The sequence below is a fragment of the Antechinus flavipes genome, chromosome 2, assembly GCF_016432865.1.
Source record: "Antechinus flavipes isolate AdamAnt ecotype Samford, QLD, Australia chromosome 2, AdamAnt_v2, whole genome shotgun sequence".
In the NCBI taxonomy this organism is placed as follows: Eukaryota; Metazoa; Chordata; class Mammalia; order Dasyuromorphia; family Dasyuridae; genus Antechinus; species Antechinus flavipes.
In genome coordinates, this window is record NC_067399.1 from 231,770,389 (window position 1) to 231,791,913 (window position 21,525).

General features: G+C 40.2%; 1 protein-coding gene across 3 annotated transcripts in view; it reads right to left on the reverse strand.

Annotated features, from left to right (window-relative positions):
• Positions 1 to 21,525, reverse strand: part of PABPC1L (poly(A) binding protein cytoplasmic 1 like) — a 36,988-nt gene that overhangs the window by 8,907 nt on the left and 6,556 nt on the right. The window contains exons 2-11 of one of the 3 annotated variants that reach the window (XM_051976492.1): positions 19,098 to 19,291; positions 13,468 to 13,583; positions 10,999 to 11,138; positions 10,819 to 10,913; positions 8,985 to 9,122; positions 5,131 to 5,226; positions 2,547 to 2,822; positions 1,259 to 1,349; positions 954 to 1,043; positions 226 to 326 (exon numbers count right to left, since the gene is read on the reverse strand). In XM_051976492.1, the coding sequence (XP_051832452.1) occupies positions 226 to 326; positions 954 to 1,043; positions 1,259 to 1,349; positions 2,547 to 2,822; positions 5,131 to 5,226; positions 8,985 to 9,122; positions 10,819 to 10,913; positions 10,999 to 11,138; positions 13,468 to 13,583; positions 19,098 to 19,291 (1,337 nt within the window). Of the gene's footprint in view, positions 1 to 225; positions 327 to 953; positions 1,044 to 1,258; positions 1,350 to 2,546; positions 2,823 to 5,130; positions 5,227 to 8,984; positions 9,123 to 10,818; positions 10,914 to 10,998; positions 11,139 to 13,467; positions 13,584 to 19,097; positions 20,131 to 21,525 lie in introns of those variants that run through there. The other 2 variants (XM_051976490.1, XM_051976491.1) reach the window with 2 other exon arrangements.

A 21,525-nucleotide genomic window follows, 5' to 3' on the forward strand; every position in this document is an offset into this window, starting at 1 on the left:
ATTACTGGGGACATAAAGCAACAATCAATTAGCTTAGTTTCAACAGGAAAGAATACCTAGAAGAGGTGAATTTTGAATAAAAGGAGAAATAGGCTTTGAGAGAGAAAAAAACATACAAAAATATAATAGCAAAATTAGAGGTGAAAACTGAATTACTAAGCAAGTAAACAACCCAGCATGTCCTCGGGCTCAGATCAGTCTGAGGAGCCTGGACAAACCCTTTACCTGATGTGCATTAGGCATAGCTGAGGAGTACTTGTATTGTGGGATGGCTTGACCTGGGGAGCCTGGACACCCAGTTCCCATGGTCTGAGTCCCAATATTGACTGCAATACATAAAGAGAAATATTAAAAATCAAAGTATCTCAGAGTTGGAAAGAACCTTGAAGCCAGCTAGTCTAGTACCTGAACAGAAATCCTTTTACAAGTTAGATCAACAAGCATTTATTAAAAGCAACACTGGAAGCCCTGGTGATACAGGGATCAAATGAGGCAGCTCCTATCTTCTTGCCTCAAGTACCTTACATTGTATAGCTTCCTGAGAAGTGGTCAGTGAACCTGATCTGAAGCCATCCAAAGTGACAGGAAGTGTTCTACTTCCCAAGACAGCCTATTCCACTTTTAGCTCCAGTTAAGGTTTTCCTTACATGAACCTGGCATCTTGTGGTAGATATGGAGAAGAAGGAATAGATTGAAGGAAAGGAGCATTAAGTGAGAAAACTAACTCAAGAACCACTCCATCTACTGGGAATGCCAAGGAAAACCAAGCTCCTTCCATCCTTATGGAGGAAGAACAGGTACATTCTTGTTCCCAGACAAATATGAAGCATAGATGATGCGGCCCTCCAAAGAGCACTACATTCACCTTTGGGGGAAAGTGAACCCTCTTGTTGGCCTCCCTACCCTCCAGAGCAGTCTATACAAGAAGGGAAGAAGTAACAGTCCCAACTTACCCACTCTCTGCATGTGCGGCCCTGCCCGGGGCACCTGAGTAGAGGCCTGCCGGACAGTACTGATGTTGGAGGCGGAGCGCCGGGGGGTGGCTGGCAAGAAGACAACAAATGATATAATCAAGACTGGTACTTTGTACCTGACCAGAAGCTCCTCATAGAAGTCGATGATGGCAAAGGGGAGAAGTGAAATAACAGAACCACCAGCCCATGGCTATACAAGGGATACAAGTAAAAGAGAATAAAAAAAGACAAAAGGTGGGAGGGAAAAGGTCCAGATGGAAGAAAGGAGAGAAGGAAACACTTACGCAGAGACCTAGGAGAATAGCTGGTCCACCTTGGGGCAGGCCGAATGGGGGCCATGGTGCTGGGACTATAGAAGGATGCTCTAGTAGGTGACTGTGGAGACAGTGAGCACACAGGACTTAGAACTGTTACACTTTGGTTAATTTACCTCCACCTTCCACTTCTGCATTTATTCTGTAGGAGAGGAAACAGACTGAGGGAGTTAAATAATTTGACCAAGATCACATAAGTAGTAAGTGGCAGACCTGGAATTTGAACCCCAGGTCGTCGTCATCTTTTTTCCCTAAACTTTTTTTTTTATAATAGTTTTTTTTTTTTACTTTTTAAAATATATGCAAATATAGTTTTCAATATTCATTCTTGCAAAACCTTGTGTTCCAGAAGTTTTTTCCCTCCCTCCCCACCTTTCCCCTCTTTTAGAGAGCAAGCAATCCAATATAGGTTAAACGTGCAATTCTTCTAAACATTTCCACATTTATCATATTACACAAGAAAAATGAGATCAAAAAGGAAAAGAAAGAGACAAAAATCAAGCAAGCAAACAACTGCAGAGGTGAAGATATTATGTCATGATCCACATTCAGTCCCCACAGTCCTCTTTCTTGGATGCAGATGGATCTCTCCATCATAAGTCTACTGAAATTGGCCTGAATCACCACATTTGATTCTAGATTCTGATTCCAAACCAAGTGCTCTTTCTACGGTATTCTTTTGCCTCTTATAGTCCAGGGGCCACAGAGTAGAATGGGAGATAGGGTGAAGTACAAATTATATGAACATCCATCTCTCTTCACTTTTCATAACTATTTCCTAAACAATTTGGTTAAATACATAGGTGACTCAGTTTATTTATGCCATCTATCACAGGGAGAAGCCTGTGCCCATTTGCTTCCTATTTCAGAGGCTGTTAGAATGAGACAGATGGCTTAGCTGCCCATTTATCCCATGTGTCGTTCTAAAGCCAGAGACAATAAAAAACAAATGGACCACAGGGCATTATAATTTTAACAGTGGGCCAGAAAAGAAATAACACCAGACCAAAAAGAAACTTGGCTTTTCATCCTGACCTGGCTCTGCCAAGAAACTGCATGACCCTAACATTTTTTTTTTAAATTCTGGACCTTAGTTGCCTTGTTTGTTTAACTCACAAGATTATTTTAAGGTCTTTTCCAGTCCCAGTGTTTTATGTTTTAGGGTTCCTTGAATTTCTAGAAGTAGACAGCAACATGTCCCCAGATCCCAGGGACAAAAAGAATATATTACCACTGTTCCTGAGGAAAGGATAAATACCTGGAAGATCGCAGTGACTTGGGGGATAGCAGGCAGGAAATAATTGGTGGGTTGGGGAAAGATGGGGCCATTTATGTTCCTTAGGACAGAAATGCGTTGCATGTACTGGTTAGTGAGAATGGCCTTCCGCTCCTCCTTGCGTTGGGCCAGGGCCACATAGAGGGGCTTGGTACTAACAATCCGGCCATTCATCTCTGTCACGGCCTTTGTAGCCTCTTCTGGGGAGGAAAAACACACAAAGCCAAACCCCTTGCTGTGGCCACCCTCTGTCATCACCTAGAAGCAAGACAAGACAAGGTCCACTGGGGGGGAGCCGAAGGAATACCAGGTCCCCAGGTCACACTTCCCTCCTCCCTCAGTATCAGCCTTTGAGGTTTTCCTAAAAAGCTACAATGAGCAAGGCCTTGGGCTGGGCACAGGGAGGCAGGCAGGGAGAGACCCAAGGAGCTCCTGATCTAGCCAAGGAGACAGGTGCAAAATGAGCTCACCATCCCAGGCTGACTGCTCAGTGTGCCCCAATTGGCCCGAGAATCGGGCCTGGAGGAGCTTAGGCTAAAGAGAAAAGATGAGGCTGGGGTAATGCTCAGGGAATGTGGTTCTCCCTCCTGTGACTCAGCCCACCCCTGGCTTGAATAACCCCCATAGTTCCTCAGGGACTCAGGCCTTCTCTTCACAAGTGTGGAATCAGATAAGCTAATATTTACCTACATCTTAGCACTCCTTGGTCTGTAGGTCTTGCCCCAGACTCAAGAGTTGGCAATGGTCTTAAAATGTGACCATTGAGGTCAACACTCTCATTTTACAGGGGGAAAGTGAGGCATTGAGAATCTAAGTGATTTGCACATTTAAATAGCAGACCTCAGGTTTCCTAATTCCCACTCTAGGGACTCAGAATAAAGTGTTTATTTTAAAAATAGCATCAGCCTTCCTTATCAAAAATACTGGAAATCACTATTCTAGAATTATGTGAATAAACATTTAATTTGGTTTCTGCTTCTAACGTTTATGTCAATACCACAGTGTCAAAATCAGATAAAAAAGGAGACCATTAATCTGCACAGAAGGATTTCTGTGGGTCTCAAACCAACCCTGTTTTAAAATATAATGTTTTCTATGTTTTATTGCATTTTTATTTATTTTTTAAAATATCTCCCAAATCCAATTCCAAAGACTTTGTGATGGGAGCCATCTATACCCAGAGAGAGGACTGTGGGAACTGAGGATGGATCACAATATAACATTTTCTCCCTTTTTGTTGTGGTTTGCTTGAATTTTATTTTTGCATTTTTTTTCCATTTTGATCTGATTTTTCTTGTGCAGCAAGATAATTTTATAAATATATATGCTTATATTGGATTTAACATATTTTTTATCATGTTTAACATATATTGGATTACTTGCTATCTGGGGGTGGGGGAAGAGGGGAATTGGAACACAAGGTTTTGCAAGGGTCAATGTTGGAAAATTATCCTTGCAGCATGTTTTGGAAAAAAAAAACTTCCATTAAAAAGTGATTCAAATTCCATAACTTTTGATTCAAAGGTTCTACTTTTAATTATATGTCCCAAAGAAGTCAATGATGAAAAAAAAAACCTCCCTCATATACCAAAATATTAACAGGAACATTTTTATAGTAATAAAGAAATAAATGTAAAATAGATAAATGCACATCAATTGGGAAATGGTTGTCTCCCAATTACATCTTAATCTGATTCAGAGTATTGAAAACTGTGCTTTTACACTATTATCTCATCCGATCTTCACAACAGTCCTGAGAGGTTGGTAGGGATCATTCACCATCTGAACAAGCGAGTTCTTACCTGCCTTAGGTGACAAAACTAGTGAAAACCAGGAATAGAACCCCAGACAGATCTCAATTGGATAGCCTTTCCAGTTACATCATACTGCTTAAGTGAATTCGTATCATTTTGGTTTGAAAATTTATGCTAATTTTATTTTGGTGACAGCTACAATGAAAGGCAGTATGGAATACACAAGAAACCCAGGACTGGGAGTTAAAAGATCTGGGTTCTAGTCTTGGCATTCTCACTGACTAACAAGCCATTTACCTGATCTGGCCCTCAATTTCCTCAATGATCATTAGATCACCAAACTCAGGGACATTTTGGCTCTAACAGTCTGTGAATTCACTGAGCTCTTTGAAGGCAAAGTCCTTGTCCTTTCCTTCTCTTAGATTCCCTACAATGGCTAACTCAGGGCTTACCACAGAGGAGGCACTGGTTACTTGGCTGGTCACAGGTTTGAGGGGCCAGGACTTTGGGGCCTGAAGCCACATGAGATAAGACCCACCTTAGATTAGCCAAATAAATAATTATTGATTGACTAGGAATCAAACTACATTGTGATGTAGCTTATTATCTCTTTCTAGTAAGTTTCCCTTCTACTATATCTAGGATATGGTTCATGAAGAGATGTGATCTTTGTGGGGTATAAACCACATCCCAGAACCAGGCCATTTCTGCCTGAAATCCCCATGCTGTCCCCACCCTCAATCTGGAAGTAGAGGAAATGGTGACCTCATTTTCCCCTGTACCTCTATCCCAAGGCCTAAGGTGGTCCTTACTTTAGCACTGGTGATCACTCCATATGGAGAGAACTCCTTCCGTAGCTTCTCATCATCAATGACATCATCCAAATTCTTCACATAAAGGTTCACACCCTGGAAAAATGAAGACAGGGATTTTAAGGAAAAGAGCCCAACAGTCTCCAGCTCTCTTTCCTCTACCTCTATCCCTCAGCTTTCTAAAGAAAGTAACATTTAGCTACATATTTTTTTACCCTTCCAATTCTATATTTTCTTCCTTGTAGAAGCCTAGGCATGAACCCATTAATTCCTCCCTCCTTGGCTTGTCTAACAATGAATATGTTCAAGTTCAGAATTAAGGCATTATGTCTAGAAGGCACCTGCTAAAAATCTTGTTGGGGACTCGTCAGCCAAGAAGCTTTGACTTTTCCCTAGTTGAGTTGGATAGAAAGAAGAGTGGATTTGCTGCTAGAAAACCAGGATTCAAATTCTGCTTCTACAACTTCTGAGTGGGAGGATAATAATCACATCATCATCTAACTCACATCATTATAAAGGAAAATCCTTTATAAACTGTTAAAATTCCCAGAACTTTTCCGCTACAATGAGGCAGATGAGGGCCCAGGACATATGGGAGGAGGAGCAGCAGCTGCAAAGACATTGTCAAGATTCCACAATTTTGCTTCCTGTTGCACCCCAAATCCACTCCCCAATGCCCAACATTGCTGAGAGAAAAGGACAGATCTCAGCTCATCCTTTTTCAGCTGGACCAATTCATTCTATATCCCAATCTGAAGAGATAAGTTAAAGTGGGTGTAGAGTAGGCAGGTTTTGGGAGCTGAAGAATAAAGTGGTTGGGATTTCTGAGCATTTGGATATGAAAGAAAATACAATCCTGTTAGGTATATTTCTATCTATCAGAATCAGATCTGCCATAGAAAGATGCCCTGCTTGGGCCTTTGGATCCCTGTATCCCCAGGAAAAAGATGGATGTCTCTCTCAGAATCAGCTGGAAGTAATCTTGGAAATCATCCAATCCAAATTCCCTCATTTTGCAGAGCAGAACACTGACACCCAGAGATAATGGTTTGTCCAGATCCAGAGCCTGACTCCTTATCTAGAGTTCTCCTGCCCACTCCCCCTACAGACCACATGCTGGGTGGTTTGGAGAATTGGCAAAAGGCAGGTATAACTCAATTGATCTGTGGCCTCCTCAGAACAGCAAGAGTGTTCTCCCCAATGGTACAAACTGTGACCTATCCATCTCATGCCATATGGTCTCACAAAGGAAACAGCTGACATGCTGGATGATGGCTTTCTCTGAGTATTTATTTTAAAATGACATTTGCACAGTTTAGCTCCTGAGCAGGCCAGCAGGTAATTTCAGTTTCACTATGTGACTGCTTCTCTCAGATTTCTTAGAGGAAATATCTAATGCCACTTCTCATGTCCAAGTTATTGCTAAAAACATGTCATAGGCTATTTGTATCCACTATGCATTTCTCTGTGCACTCAGGATTATCCAAAATTTTGATTTTGGGGAGAGCAAGACTGGTGGTCCATGATTTACAGCCATACAGCATCCATCACTGAGAATATTTGTGTTTTAAAAAAATTTTATTTGCGGTAACTTGAGATTTTTAGAAGCATTATACAATTCCCAAAATAAAATACTCCATTTTTACTATTACTCTCTTAATCCAACTCGCCATCCAACTAAGGGCCCATATCTATAATGTAAAATGACAGGACCAATTCAATATTTTTCCTTCAATTAGTAGGCTTTCTACATCCATTTGGTTTTTCCTACGTAGATGAGGGGCTCACAGAACTTATTAAGGAGGCCCTGTGATATTCTCTAAGGTTTGAGGCAATGAGATCAATGTCACCTGCAAACAGGAGTATCTGAGGGTCTCGCCATTTCCATGGAAGCCTCTTTCCATTTGGCCAGTGCCCTGGACAGTCTCCATGATCATGGTTCACGTTTGTTTTATGCTTTGCTGGCTAATGGACACAAGCCTTCTCCCTCGTTCTCTCAGAGATTATGGAATCTTATCCTCTCTTCTTCTACACATCAGGGCTGAGGAGTTGGAATGTATTGGTTCCATTGTTACTGACCAAAACAGTCATATGTTGGCAGAGCTGTATCTGGTTTCATATATTTGTCATCTTCCTTTCAGTTTTCACAGGAATGCTTTAGGGATAGCTTGACTCAGCTTTAGATATGCACCTCCTTTCTCCATTGCTCTTGGCTAATTTGTGAGGAAATTATCTTTCACCAAACTACTCTTACCAAATTTTGTGGATGAGTTCCTAAATTTTTTTTGTTCTCAGTTAATCCTTTTTTTCTGTGGGCAAATAGATTTTGTTGTTGTTGACCAAGATCTGACTTTCTGGGTGCTTCTTAGTAACACTGGGGGCACTGTTGATACTCTATAACATGTCGGTTTTATAAGAAACTGTGATCATTAGAGTCCAAGTTTTTTCTTCCATCCAATTCCTATTTCAAAAAAAAAAATCAATAGGCCAGACTAAAGTTGTTATAATTTTATGATGCCATTTTTTCCTATTAGGTATTGATTTTACATTTATTGCTAATGACATGATTGCATTAAAGTAACACTGTAAAATGATTCCCATATAAGCTAACCAGTTACTTCCTTTTTAGATAGTTTTTTTTTTTAATTAATACTATCTGGTGCTCATCAATTCATTTTCTTAAATAAATTATATGAGATATATAAGTACAAGATTTTAGATTAAAACTCATCCATCTTTTTTTGTTTATTTGTTTTTTTGTTATTCATAGTGCTACCACTTTAGTTCAGGCTCCAATTATTTAGACCTTTACAATAATCTCCTAAATAGCCTCCCTGCACTCATTCAGTCCCTCACCTCTCCAATCCTCAGAGCTGATATTTCTAAAGCACAGGTCTGAACATGTCATTCACCTCAAAAGGCTATAGTAGTTCCCCACTGCCATTATACATGTAACATACATAGCAAACACAAATTGCTGTTTGGCTATTAAACCTCTTCATAATATGGCCTCAGTATATCTTTCTAGGCTAATTGCACATTATTCACCCTCACACACTCGACACTCCTACCAGACTGGCTTTGCTATTCCTTGACTCATGACACTGCTCCTATCTTTATGGTCTCCCTACTTAATGCCCCTTTTTGAAACTCTGGACTCCCTTCAAGGCTCAGCCCATTCTCCCTTCTCCAAGGATGCCTTTCCTCATTCCTCTCCCCCCTTTCTGTACAATTATTTATTTTATATTTATTTTCTTATCTGTGAATGTGTTCCTTCCAAGTAGAACTGTAAGCCCCTTGAGGGCAAGAATTGTTTTTGTGTCTGTATTTCCAGTGCATATAAATGGTGTCTAATAAACTGTTTGTGAATGGGTTATAAGCTTCTGGCTCCTCTCATTTTTTAATCCCAGACCACATTTTCCAACATGTCTTTGTGGGCAGTCTTTTTACTTATTCTCATCAAGAGGTGCAGCGGATAAAGGGCTGAAAGTGGGTGTCAAAAAGACCTGAATTCAAATCTGAACTCAGATACTTATTAGCTGCACAATGCTGGGCAATTCCTTTAACTTCTGTCTCAACTCTGTCACCTGTGAAGCGGGAATGATAGTTGTGCCTACCTCGGAAAGTTGTTGTGAAGCGAGATGTTCTTTGTGAAACTTTTCACAGATCTTAAAATGCCACCTTATAAAATATGCGTTATCACCATCATGAGTAGTGGAAGGTGCCTGGAAGTCCCAGCACGCCAACTGACCTCAGTCTTCCAACTGTCTTAGCTGGAAAGACGCTGGCTTTCCTGGTCGGGCTCCCGGGCCCCCCCATTCCTGGCCACAGCCTCTCCTTGGGGCAGCCCTTACCTGGTAGCGGTTCACTCTCTCCTGCTTCATCTGCTCGAATCTACGCTTCAGCTCCCCCTGCCTCTCTGTCCTTTTCTGGGCCCGTCCAACGTACAGGACTCGACCCCCGAGCGCCTTCCCATTCATGCCGCTCACAGCCTGGGAGAGAGAGTGGTCAGAGCTAGGAACGGCAGGGCCGCAGCGACACCTCTCCACGTCCTGCGTGAGTCCCTCCTAGAAAGCAGGCCATTGACCCCTGCCTCGGTCTCCCTACCACTGGGGAAGGAGACAGGAAGGCAGCAAACCGAGTCCTAGCCCGTCGAGTCACCAACTCAGTCATGTTTTAATTTCCAAGTGATCCTTCCCTCTTTTTAAAAATCTTTCTGGCAGAGGAGAAGGGGAGTGAGTGAACCTTACTCTCATCAGAATTGGCTCAAATAAAAAATAATATATATATTCAATAGGGATACAGAAATCTATCTTAGCCTGTATAAAAATAGGAGGGGAATGGGATATGGGAGATAAAAGAGAGGACATACTGGGGGAGGGATTGGTCAGTAGCAAAACACTTTTGAGGGAAAAAGTGAAAGGAGAGAGAGAATAAATAGGGGGAATACAATTAGCAATAGTAATTGTAAAAAAAATTTGAAGCAAGTTTCTCTGATGGAATATTATTATTTTCTGGGAAATAATGAGCAGGATGCTTTGAGGAAAAAAAAAACCTGGAAAGTCTTTCATGAACAAAGTGAAATATACATATAAAAATAATAGTAATGTTCTGGGATGAGCAGCAGTAAATGACTGTTATTCTTAGTAGTACAATCTACTCTGCTCTGAAGGACTTATGATGAAAAATCCTGTCCATACCCAAAGAAGGAACTGATTGAGTCTGAGTACAGATTGAAGCATTCTTTATTTCTTTCTCTCTCTCTAACTTCAATTTTTCTTGAAGATTTTAATTTTCATTAGGGTAGGAGATCCACATTTTCTTAAATAACTTGACTTTTATGGAAATATTATGTATAATTTTATATGTGGTTTCTTAATTGTGGATGGGGATAAGGGAGAGAACTTAAAACTCAAAAATCTTAAATATAAAAAATTTATTTTCAATGTAACTAGGGGAAAACATTAAATAAATAAATTTATGTATGCAAGAATAAAAATAAAAATAAAAATAAAAATCCCTTTGAGAATCAACACAACACTGAAGATAGGAGAAGCAGGTCTATAATTCAGGAAAACCTGGGTAGTCAAGTTACTTGATTTCAAGGCCCTCAGACAACTTTCTAGGACCCCAGATTGCAGATAAATTTGTAAACTCAGAGTGACAGATAAAGGAACACTTCAGACGCCTTCCTTCTAGTTTAACCCCTTCATTTTATAGAAGGGGAAACTGAAGTATACAGAAGTACAAGAGTGCCACTTAAGCTCACACTACTGAGTAAACATCAGAAGTAGGATCTGAACTCAGATCTTGGGACTTCAGTGTTCTTTCCATTTTACTATACTTAGAAGACATTTTCACCTTGAGAGTTCCCTACAGTGAGAATGGCAGCACTAGAATACCTCTAAAAACAAAATAGTATATTTCAAGCTCTGTCATTCAAGACTTTACCATCTGATATTCCAGGAGTCAATGGAAACCAAGAGGTTATGGAATATGGGAAGAGGCAAACCTTTATTCTGTATCATCAGTAGTCATCGAGGAACAAATGCCAAATCTAACATTTCCTAAAGGAAATGCAGGGTCAGCATCTAATACTTGGATATTCCAGACCTCATCAGCAAGAGGCCTGGGAACTCTCTTGTCTCCTCCTCCCCAACCCAAGACAAGGAAGGGAAAACTCCTCACCTTCTGAGCTTCCTCATGCTTCTCAAAGTTAACAAAACCGAAACCTCGGGAATGGCCATTTTCATCTACCATCACTTTCACACTCAGAGTCTTTCCTGAGAATAGGTAACAGGGAGTCAGGCTTCATGGACAGCGAGGGCCCATGACCTCCCATCTGTCCAGCCAGTCCCAGATTCTTACCAAACTGGGAGAATAGTTCCTCCAAGCACTGATCATCCACGTCTTCCTCAAAGTTCTTGACATAGATGTTGGTGAATTCTAGCGCTCGTGCCCCCAGCTCTGCCTCCCGTTCCTGCCGAGACTTGAAGTGGCCCACAAAACTGCCAAGAGGGAGCCCTCAAAGTCAGCATCACCTCCCCCGAAGACCGGACCCACGTAATTCTTCCACATCTTTCGAGGCTCCTTCCTACTTCAGAACACCTTCTCTGATTCTCCCTCCCCGTGCTTCACACTCCCATAGCTTTTAAAGTTGCAGGAGGCTAGCCTTGCTTTCCGTAACATTTCTTACTGCTCTTCTGACAATCTCCTGCTCAAAGGTCCTCTGACCTACTAGACAAAAGCATACATACAGGCCTCCTCTGCATAGAATCCACAGGGGTTAGAGGCAAATACACGAACTCTTAAAGTACCTAGTATGACCTTCCCCATTCCCCCCACTACTCAACTCCCATTATTCCCTATCTTTTAAGGCTCAGCTAAAATATCTTTTCTTCTATAAAGCCTTGTCTAATATGTCTTAGCCAGAAGGGTCCAGGGTGGGCTGGAGTCCACTTAACCCAATTCTCAAGTACTATTAAAATTTTCAGTTTACATCTTAGAAATCAGCAAACACCACAAATCATGGCTTAGTTTATTGTTCATTGTCTAGACTTAAGAAAGCAAAGGAAAAATTGGCAAATGCAGAGTCAGGTTAAAAGTGTATTAGGTATACATTTTTCTTCCTTTTTTCTTTTCTGGAGAGTTGGATGTTGAACTTTTACCAGAATACTCCCTATCCACTACCTTCCTCCTTCTTCCCTCCCATCCCCCACATTTTACTATCACTAACCTTTCACATCATTTATTTTTTATATCGTTTCCCTCCCCATTAGGTTAGGCTGCTTAGGCCTAGACAATGAGAGGCAATGTGATACAATTAAAAAGAGCCTTGGTTCTAGAGTCAGGATACATGGGTTCAAAACTAGCTCTGATACTTTCTAACATTTAGTTTTCTCATATGTAATATGGGACCAACATAGCTATTCTCACAGTCTAGTTTTGGAAAAACTCTATAAACTAAATCTTAAAATCTTTTTTAAGGGCTTTTAAAGGGCTTGCTATGTACCAGGCAGCATAATGGGACAGCAGCTAGAGGGCCAGATCTAGAGTCTGGCTGCAGCTACTTAGTGGCTATGTGACCCTGGACAAGTCACTTAATCCTGTCTGCCTTGGTTTCTCCATCTGTAAAATGAGCTGGAAAAAGAAATGGCAAACCATTCCAGTATCTTTGCCAAGAAAACCCCAAATGGGATAAACAACAAAAAAGATTCTTCTAAACACTGTGGATTAAAAAAAACAAACAATCCCAACCCTCAGAAAGTTTATAGTCTAAGGAGGAAAATAGCATGCAAATGTTGTACTAACAAGATTGAGGGTAAACTGAATATGATCATAGAGGGAAAGCATTAAGATTAAGGTTGTTGGAGAAAGGTTTCTTTCTCTTTCCATCTTTACTCCTCTACCCTATCCAGTTCAATAGCAAGAAGTCACTCCTGAATCAGAAGTCCAACTCATATTCTCATCCTGATTTTACCAATGCCTTGTAGAATTCTGATTAAAGTCTACTTCTTCATCAAACTGAATAACAAGAGGGTCGCAGGAATCAAGGAAACTAAGAAAGTCAGGAGGTGGAAATGAGGAGGGAGAACATTCCAGAAATGGGGGAGAGCCTGTGAAAATGCCTCAAGTTGGAAAATCGACTTTTGTCTGAAAAACCGGACCAGGCTATAAAGGGCTTTTAAAAAGCAGAGGATTTAATAACTGAGTCTGGAGGTAAGAGGGAGTCCCTGAAAAAATCTGAAAAGGAGATGAGGCCTGCAGTGTAGAGATCACTTTGACAGCCGAGTAGAAGACAGACTGCAGGAAGAAAAGATCTGAGGCAGGGACACTAACCAGGAGTTTGTTGCAATAGTCCAGGTGTGGAGCTTCTAAGGGCCTGGACCAGCATTGTGTCAGTGTCCAAGAAGAGAGGGAACATAAAAGGAAAGATGGTGTGAAGTAGAAACTTCAGAACCGACTGGATAAGGGCAGGGAAGCAGGAATCCGACAAGTTTAGGGCAATGGCTAGATTCGCTGAGGTAATTGGGAGGAGGCTGTACCCTTGATACTAACAGGGAATTTGGGAAGGAGAAGGTCTGAGCAGAAATAATACTCTGGAATTATGAGCTCTGAATCCCTCAGATGGCCTCGTCCAAAAGCCAGAGGAAGACCCCATGCTAGGCTCACTCTTAATCCCTCGTGAGGCTCCGTGTTTCACAGGCAGTGGTGCAGAGGACCCTCTGTAACTGGAGACTCCATGCCATGGCTACCGGGTGCCCAGCTCCCTGAGCATCCAAGTTTGGCTTCCCAACCAGAAATCCAGAGATGCATCTGCCACCAAAGGCTACTCACACTTTGCGGTCATTAAGTAGCATCCCATTCATAGTGTTGATTGCTTGGTTTGCAGCCTCTTGTGTCTCAAAGTGGACAAAGCCAAATCCCCGGGAGCCATTTTCATCACATACCACCTGTCACAGGGAGGGGGCCGAGTAAAGGGGGAAAACACAGAGAATTAAACTCACTCCAGAACATTACTACCACCCATGGGCCACCCACAGTATAACCTCACTCAGCCATCCCTTTCTCTTTCCATCTTTACTCCCCTATCTTAAACCAGTTTGATAGGAAGAAGCCAGTCCTGAATCAGGAGTCCAAACCATATTCTCATTCTGTTTTTTTAAAAATATTTTTCTATATCTTTATTTTGCTGTTCAATCATTTTGAGAGTTTCCAACTCTTCATTTAAGTTTTCTTTTTCTTTTTTTTTAAAGTTTTTTATTTTCAAAATATATACGAGTATCATTGTCAACATTCACCCTTACAAAACCTTGTGTTCTAAGTTTTTTTCTTTTCCTTCCCTCCCTTCACCCCCTCCTTAATCTAATATATGTTAAACATGTGCAATTCTTCTATACATTTCCACAATTATCATGCTGCACAAGAAAAATCAGACCAAAAAGGAAAAAAAATTAGAAGAAAACAAAAAGCAAGCAAACAACAACAAAAAGAATGAAAGTACTATGTTGTAACCTATATTCAGTCCCCCCAGTCTTCTCCTTGGGTGCAGAAGGCTCTCTCCATCACAAGACTATTGGAACTGGCCTGAATCACCTCACTGTTGAGCCAGTCTCAGAAATGATAATTGTATAATCTTGCTGTTGCTGTGTATACCTCATCATCCTGGTTTTACTACAGAATTCTGATTAAAGGTGAGTTTCTTCATCTAACTGTGTAATGAGAGTGTTGCAGAAATCAAGTGAAATGATGGATACGAGAGTATTTGTAAAGAGTAAGAGTAATTTATAAAAGTAAAAGCTTTGGAATGCTAAAAAAAATCCTTTCTACAATAGTCATCCATACAATTCCCTCATCCCCTAGCCAGTAAAACATTATTAAACCCTCACTAAGTCCCAGGCACTGTACAAAATACAAAAAAAAAAAGCAAAAATGGTCCCTTTTCAACAGGGAATTTTTTGGGGGGAGGGAAGGAGAAAGGGAAGAGACAGAATTATTTTTATCTTCTAGCAATGGGAATACCACAGATTTTAGAGCAGTATAAGCAAGATATTAAAGCCATACTTCAGGAAAATCAAGTGCCTCCTTATGGGCTTGACCCCACTGCTGATCCATAGAGAAATTTTGACCCCTTCTTTTCTGACCTCGGCCAATTTGTCCTTCCTCAGTCTGCTTGGACTTCCTTAGCCAAATAAAGACACCTGGAAGATGCTGATCCCATTGCAAATTAGAATTCCCACACTCAAGTGATACACTAATCTCAGCGTCTCCTTAGAGATTACAGGTGTGAGGCACCACACCTGAAATCATTTATACTAATGAGGGAGACCCTATGTAAATAGGTGAGTAGAAGATAAGACCCAGCTAAGATAAAAAGTGATCTCATAGGGAATGCACTAGGAGATAAAGGGGCCTGGGAAAGATTTTCTGCAGAAGGTAGGATGCAGATATCATGCAAATTAATTTTCAAGGCACCACTTTTATTCCATGACTACCCTGTTCTGAAATCTGCAGTGACTTCCCTTAGCCTAAAAGATGAAGACCAAAATTCTTCAACATTCCTGCTCACATGGCCCTTAATACAATTCATATTACTCCTTAAATTTTAACCTGTGTAATCTCTTTCTCCATATTGAGCATGAGCTTCCAGGGACAAGGAAAGTGCTTTACTCGGTGCACAACACAGAGAGCTGAACACAGCTGAAAGACTTTTTCGATGAGTCTTTGATTTCTTCAAAGAGCAAGGATTACTCCTTTAATGGATCCCTTATTTCTGTGACGTCTGAATCCTTCCACCTGAGCAAGCTCAAATTCATCTAAGCTTTTTTTTTTAATCCCATTTAGTTCTGACTGCAAATCCTTCAAAGATCCACCCAGAACGTAGAAGGCTTTCTTTGAGGTGTTTTACCATTACATGGATCCTAATGTGATACTTGGGCCATCATCCCATCCATTAACCCTCACTTTCAGAAAATGACGATCCACATTCTTTTCTGATTACATATTTCCTAAATCTTTCTGTCCCTCAGGAATCTAATATTCTACCAACTAAGCTATCCAGGTACTCGGGGGAAACTGAATATAAGGAGACAGTAGAGATGCTGACGAAGATGGGAGGAATGGGCTCACTTGTGTATGTAGAGGGGTCACTCAGTATCTAATGCAGGAATAGAACTTCCCGACTCCAAGCCTAGCACTTTATATTGTACCACTTATATGCTAAGTAGAGAAATTATATGAAGCACCTAATGAGCTCCAGGTTTTCTTTTTTCTTTTTTATTTTAGGGAGAACAGTGATAATTGCTGTAAAACATGGTTTGGGATTAAGAAATAAGATCTGCCTAACATCTTACTTTAGAAGCTTTTTCATTTACCTATAGCTTAATTCAGAGTTTATCTTACCTAGATAAGAAGTTTTCACTTATTTATCACAGAATTTTTCCCAGAAGAATTAGAAGGGATTGAACAGGGCATATACCAAACATTACATGGAATCGATCAGTATCTTGACAGGGTGACCCACGTGAAGGCCTTTTCTACATTAATTTTTTGAAAGAGAAACCAGAATCTATGACAAAAATAAATGAAAGGAAAATACATTTAGCTAATTGCAGTAGTTCCAACCTGACCTATTTAGCTACTGATATTAAAATATGGAAAAAGAAATAGTCCACATTGATCTCCAGAAGACTGACCAAAATATAGTAAAGAAGGCCAAGACAGGGCAGAAATGACTTCAGTCAATACCTGATCTCCTTATTAAGCAGAGGGAGATGACAACCAAGAATAGCACTGGCTTGGAAATAAACTCATTTACAAAATTTTATGGAGGAAAACTGATGTTGCAATCTTGTATTTGCTGTTTTAAAAACAAATAGCAGGGCAAAGAAAAATAAGTCTATGGAAATCTGGGACCTTACAATTAGGTTATATCACCCCTAAGAGAATTTAACAATAAAAATGGAAAGACACCAACCAGAAGAAAACAAAAAATAAATAAATGGACCAAATGTATCGTTTGCTATTCCTATTTTTAAAATCAATATCACTTCTAGCATCCTCCATTTCTTTCCATCAACAGCCACAGGTTGTCATCACCTCTCCCTGCAATAGCTCCCAATGTCTGCCTGTCTCCAGTTCCTCCCTTCTTCTCTCCACACATCTGCCAAACTGATTATTCTTCGAGGACAAATCTAATAAAGTCACTATCCTCAAGAAGCTTTAACTCCCTCTACCTTCCAGTGTAACATTTCTTCACACTATTTCCATTCTAAGACTCCAGTCCATGTCGATGATAGTGGAAAAGTTGGGAGGATCTGACTTCAAAAAAATCTTGGCTTGCTACTTACCACCTCATCAACTAACCTCTTAGAGATAAAAAGGGAAGGAGAAGGGGACAGAGGCTAAACAAGCATTCTCTCATTTGATTCAACACGGACAGGCTGCTACCACTCATTTTACAAATGACTAAACCGAGGCCAATAGAAATTAAATGACTTGCCCAGGGTCACTCAAATACTAGATGCCTGAGGCTGGATTTAATTCAGGTCTCCTTAACTTCAGGCCCAGCCCTCTTAGCCACTATGCCACCTAGCTGGGTTGGGATAGATGGCCCAAGGTTACTTTGAGCTTTGGATTCATGATCTTAAAATCCCAGCCATCCAGGACAACCTGGTAGACATACATGACATTGTGTCCCCTCTCCCTGTGCCTTTAAACAAGCACTCCTCGCGCTCTCTATACAATTCCCCTTAAGGAACTTACATTACAAGAAAATGTACATAGATGAGTAAATACAACTTCTCTCTCTCCACATACATACATGTACATATTCTTATGTATGTGTAAAATATACATTCTATGTGCTTATATATCTATATACATTACATTTGCTCACATATCATACAGTATGTGTGTACACAAATAGACAAATACAAGTTTTACATATTTGCAAAAATATACACAATTTATGTGTAAGAAATATAGTTACTATATGTGTACATTATATACTGTACTCTTCTACTGTTTCTCTCCAATAATAACTAAGTTCCTTATAATCTCCCTATCTGTATATATGTAAAATGTCTTTTACTACACTTTCTTTACTACAAAGTCAGATTTGACATCTAGGAAAAAACCCAACAACTTTTTTTCCTTTTGTATTTTGATAAACACTGAAGAAAGCTGGGGCTGTTAAAATTTATCCTAGGTAAACTCAGAACTGATTTGTTTAGTGTTGTAGAAACTCTTACTACTTTCAATATACAATTAGTAATGGACTTTTTTATATTTACTTTCAGTTTTCATTTGGACAAGTTCTATAATTAAAGCTATTAGAATAAAATTTCTGAACTATTAAAAAAAAAAAAAAGGAAAGTTAAGTTCCTTGAAGGGAGAAACCATTTAAATTTGGTATCTCCAGTGCCTAGCATACAATAGGTGCTTAAATGAATTTTAAAAAGAAATTTTCTTTTTTTGTCTAGCACTTGCATTTTCCAATGTATCTATATCCTTTTCCCTCCCAGAGAGCCACCTTTTATAACCAAGGATAAAAAAAAGAAGGGTGGGGAGGGAAACAGTTCAGCAAAGCTTGATTATTAAAAGTCTGACACTCTATGCAGATAGAGTCCCCCACCTCTGTGAGGATACTGGGTGAGGAGATTCTTTAAGATGACGTAGGCAATAAAAAACAATTAGAAAAGATCAGAAACTTGTGTGGGAGCCCACAATTCTGAAAATGTAGGAAAACATAAATGATACTAAAATTAAAAAAAAAAAAAGCAATTGAAGACATTGGGTCAATGATCATTAACCCATGTGCTATCTTTCCATAACTATAAAGTTTTCAGTAGAATTCCTATCAAAAGGAGAAGAGTTTTACAGGTCTATTTTCTCTAGCAGAAACCTTAAGCATCACACAACTGACAGAAAGATATGGAAAATATAAGAACCCACTATTTGTTGATTTTATTCCACCAAGTCAGTTTTTTAAAATGTACCTTCAAAAGCTCTCCTCCTACAAAATATCTCCAAACCTCAATGAATGATCAATTGACGATTAACTTGTGAGCTACCTGCGTACATTAAAGCTGGAAATATTAACTATATCAAGATCATCTAGAGAATGGAGAAAACAATCTGAGAGAGGGAAAGGTTACAAAGCTAATTAAGGGAAGATCCGAGCCTGACATTTAGCTATAGGGTCAGACAAATTTTCACAAAGTCAGCCGAACAGGCTTGGTTCTCAGACCATCACCACTTTACAGTACTAGCCCCTCCATTCTATCAATCCCACAGGTCAAATGCCAAATGTCCCTCAAGGTTATCCCCTTCCATGATTCCAGTGCCATATGTGTTTGGGGTCTCCAACACTCATACCCACCATTTGTTGTCAGGGTAGCCTACTCTTCCCTGGGCATATGCATTGGCCCAGGCAACAAATAATATCCTCAGAACCTAGAACCCACCTTACAAGAGAGGATGTTCCCAAAGGTAGAGAAGGTGTCATACAAGGCCTTGTTGTCAATGGAGTCATCTAAGTTCTTGATAAAGATGTTGCCAATTCCTGATTTCCGAAGCCCTGGATCCCGCTGGGACCACATGATACGGATGGGTCTGCCTTTGATGACCTCAAAGTTCATGGTGTCCAATGCTCGTTCAGCTAAACAGAAAAGAAAGGGTTTGGGGTTCCAGGTTTCTGCCGGAGGTGAGAGGGTCAAGAAAAAGTCTCCAGGGTAAAGACTAAAGGGACCCAGAAGGAAGCAGTTCTCAAGTCCAACAGGCCTCTTTTTTCTTCTTTTTTTTAAAAGTTAAAGCTTTTTGTTTTTAAAACATATGCATGGATACTTTTCAGCATTCACGCTCGCAAAACCTTGTGTTCCAAATTTTTCCCCTTCCTTTCCCCCACCTCCTCTCCTAGAAGGCAAATAATCCAATACATGTTAAACATGTGCACTTTTTCTATACATTATTTCCACAATTATCATAACAATCACTCATGACAATTGGAATTGTTGGAATTTCATCAAAAGATGAAATGTTCCAACCTTTTGATTTTAGACAGGAGAAAAATGGAAGCCCAGAAAAAGAAAGGAACTATGGTTCTAAGCCCAGTGGGTGTTTTTTCCCCTATACCATCATATCACCATAGATCTTAGTAAGGTTGTGGGGCAAAAGCACTGCACAAAGAGGCAAGGCCTGCACTTAAATTCTGCCTCAGACAATATGTATGTGCCTTTAAGCAAGGCACAACCTCGAGATGGTGTCCTTATCTGTTAAAGGAGAGCAATGTTACTTATAATAGTTACCTTCAGGGTTTTTGAAGAGTTTGTGTAAAAAAAAAAAAAACTGGTTTGTAAAAAATTATAACATACTCTAGAAATCTGAGTTATAGTGTGAGTGAAAGATGAGAGCAGATTTTAAAGGGATAGAAGGGAATTTAAATGGGAATGGGAAACACACATGTAGGTATTGGAGCCTGAGAAGAAAAGTTTTGTTTAAAATAAGTTAAAAAAAAAAAAAGGCTCAGAAGTTATAAATGTATTTCACTATTTTGTTTCAGATCAACCTATTCCCTTCCAAGATGCCATTTCCATCTCACTCCTCACGGAAAATAATAATATCATTTATATATTGCTTCAATGTTCCAGGCAATGTTCTAAGCGCTTTACAACTTTTAGTATCTCATTTGATTTCTAAAACAACCTAGGGAGGTAGCTGTTAAGACATAGCCCTTCCCTATTCAACAAATTTACTGTGTATGCATAGTAGGCATTCAATATATCACAGTAGGTCACCAACTTTAAATGCCCTTTGTTGGTCATTCAAAGACCTGTTCCAGTGCTCACATTCTATTCCTGCTGTTGCTCTAAAATTCTGTTCTACAAGAAATCCTACAAGCCCTGATTTTTATTCAGCTTTCAAGGGGCTGTCTTTCCACAGGGCAGTGAAAGGCTAGGGGCAAAGGTACTACAAGATCCATCTAACTCCAAGGAAGTCAGCAGGAAGCAGGGGTGATGTTCCTGGGAGTCTAGTCAATAGCCAATATCTCATCTTCTTTCCTTATCCGTAGAGATGGGAATAACAAAAGCACCTATTTCACAAGACTGTTCTAGAGATTCTTGTTACCGTAAGCGAGCATACTGCCTATTACAAGCCAGTCTCCTTTGATCCTATAAGGAACGAATGGGATAAGAAAAAGAAAGCATTTCGCAAAGCTGTAAGCGTACATAAATGGCTATAATTAGCCACGGCATCAGTTTGATTTTGGGCAAATCACTTCCTCGTTTTTCCCACCTTAAAAGGAAGAGATCAGACTACTAACATTTTAAAGGCAAGGCTCCTCTCCAGGAGAGTTGATCTAAAGGTACTTTCTCTCGGAGGAAGGCATCTTTTAGGACCAATTTCCGTACCACAGAGTAGCTTACTTTTACTTTACCAGACAATGAGACTGGTTAATAGAATTTTCCCAACCATCCCCCGAGGCCACTGCCCCCCCAATAGTTTCCTCTTGGGATACCACCTAAATTTTTGGATATTCAAAAAAAACAAAAAAGGCAGGGGAAACTGGCTAGTAAAATTTTACTAAGTCGGGGGCCATAGAGAGTAGCAACTTTTACACGGGGAAGATGGTTGCTAGAGTAGGGTTGGATCCGCCACATGTTGGAACAGCTGTCGAAAGGGGATTCCCTTTCACACGTGGCTAGTGCCCGACAGCCTCTGCGTCTGTTCCCCACTAGAAGTTACTACGACTCTGCAAAATGGGGCTCCGGCACGCATTAGTCAATGCAGAAAATGCCCCCACGGAACGACTTAGCACGTCCAGGGCCCCAAGGCGCCCTGCCATTTTGGGGGAAGCCAACACAACTGAAGGTATTACTCCGAGCCGGGCAACTC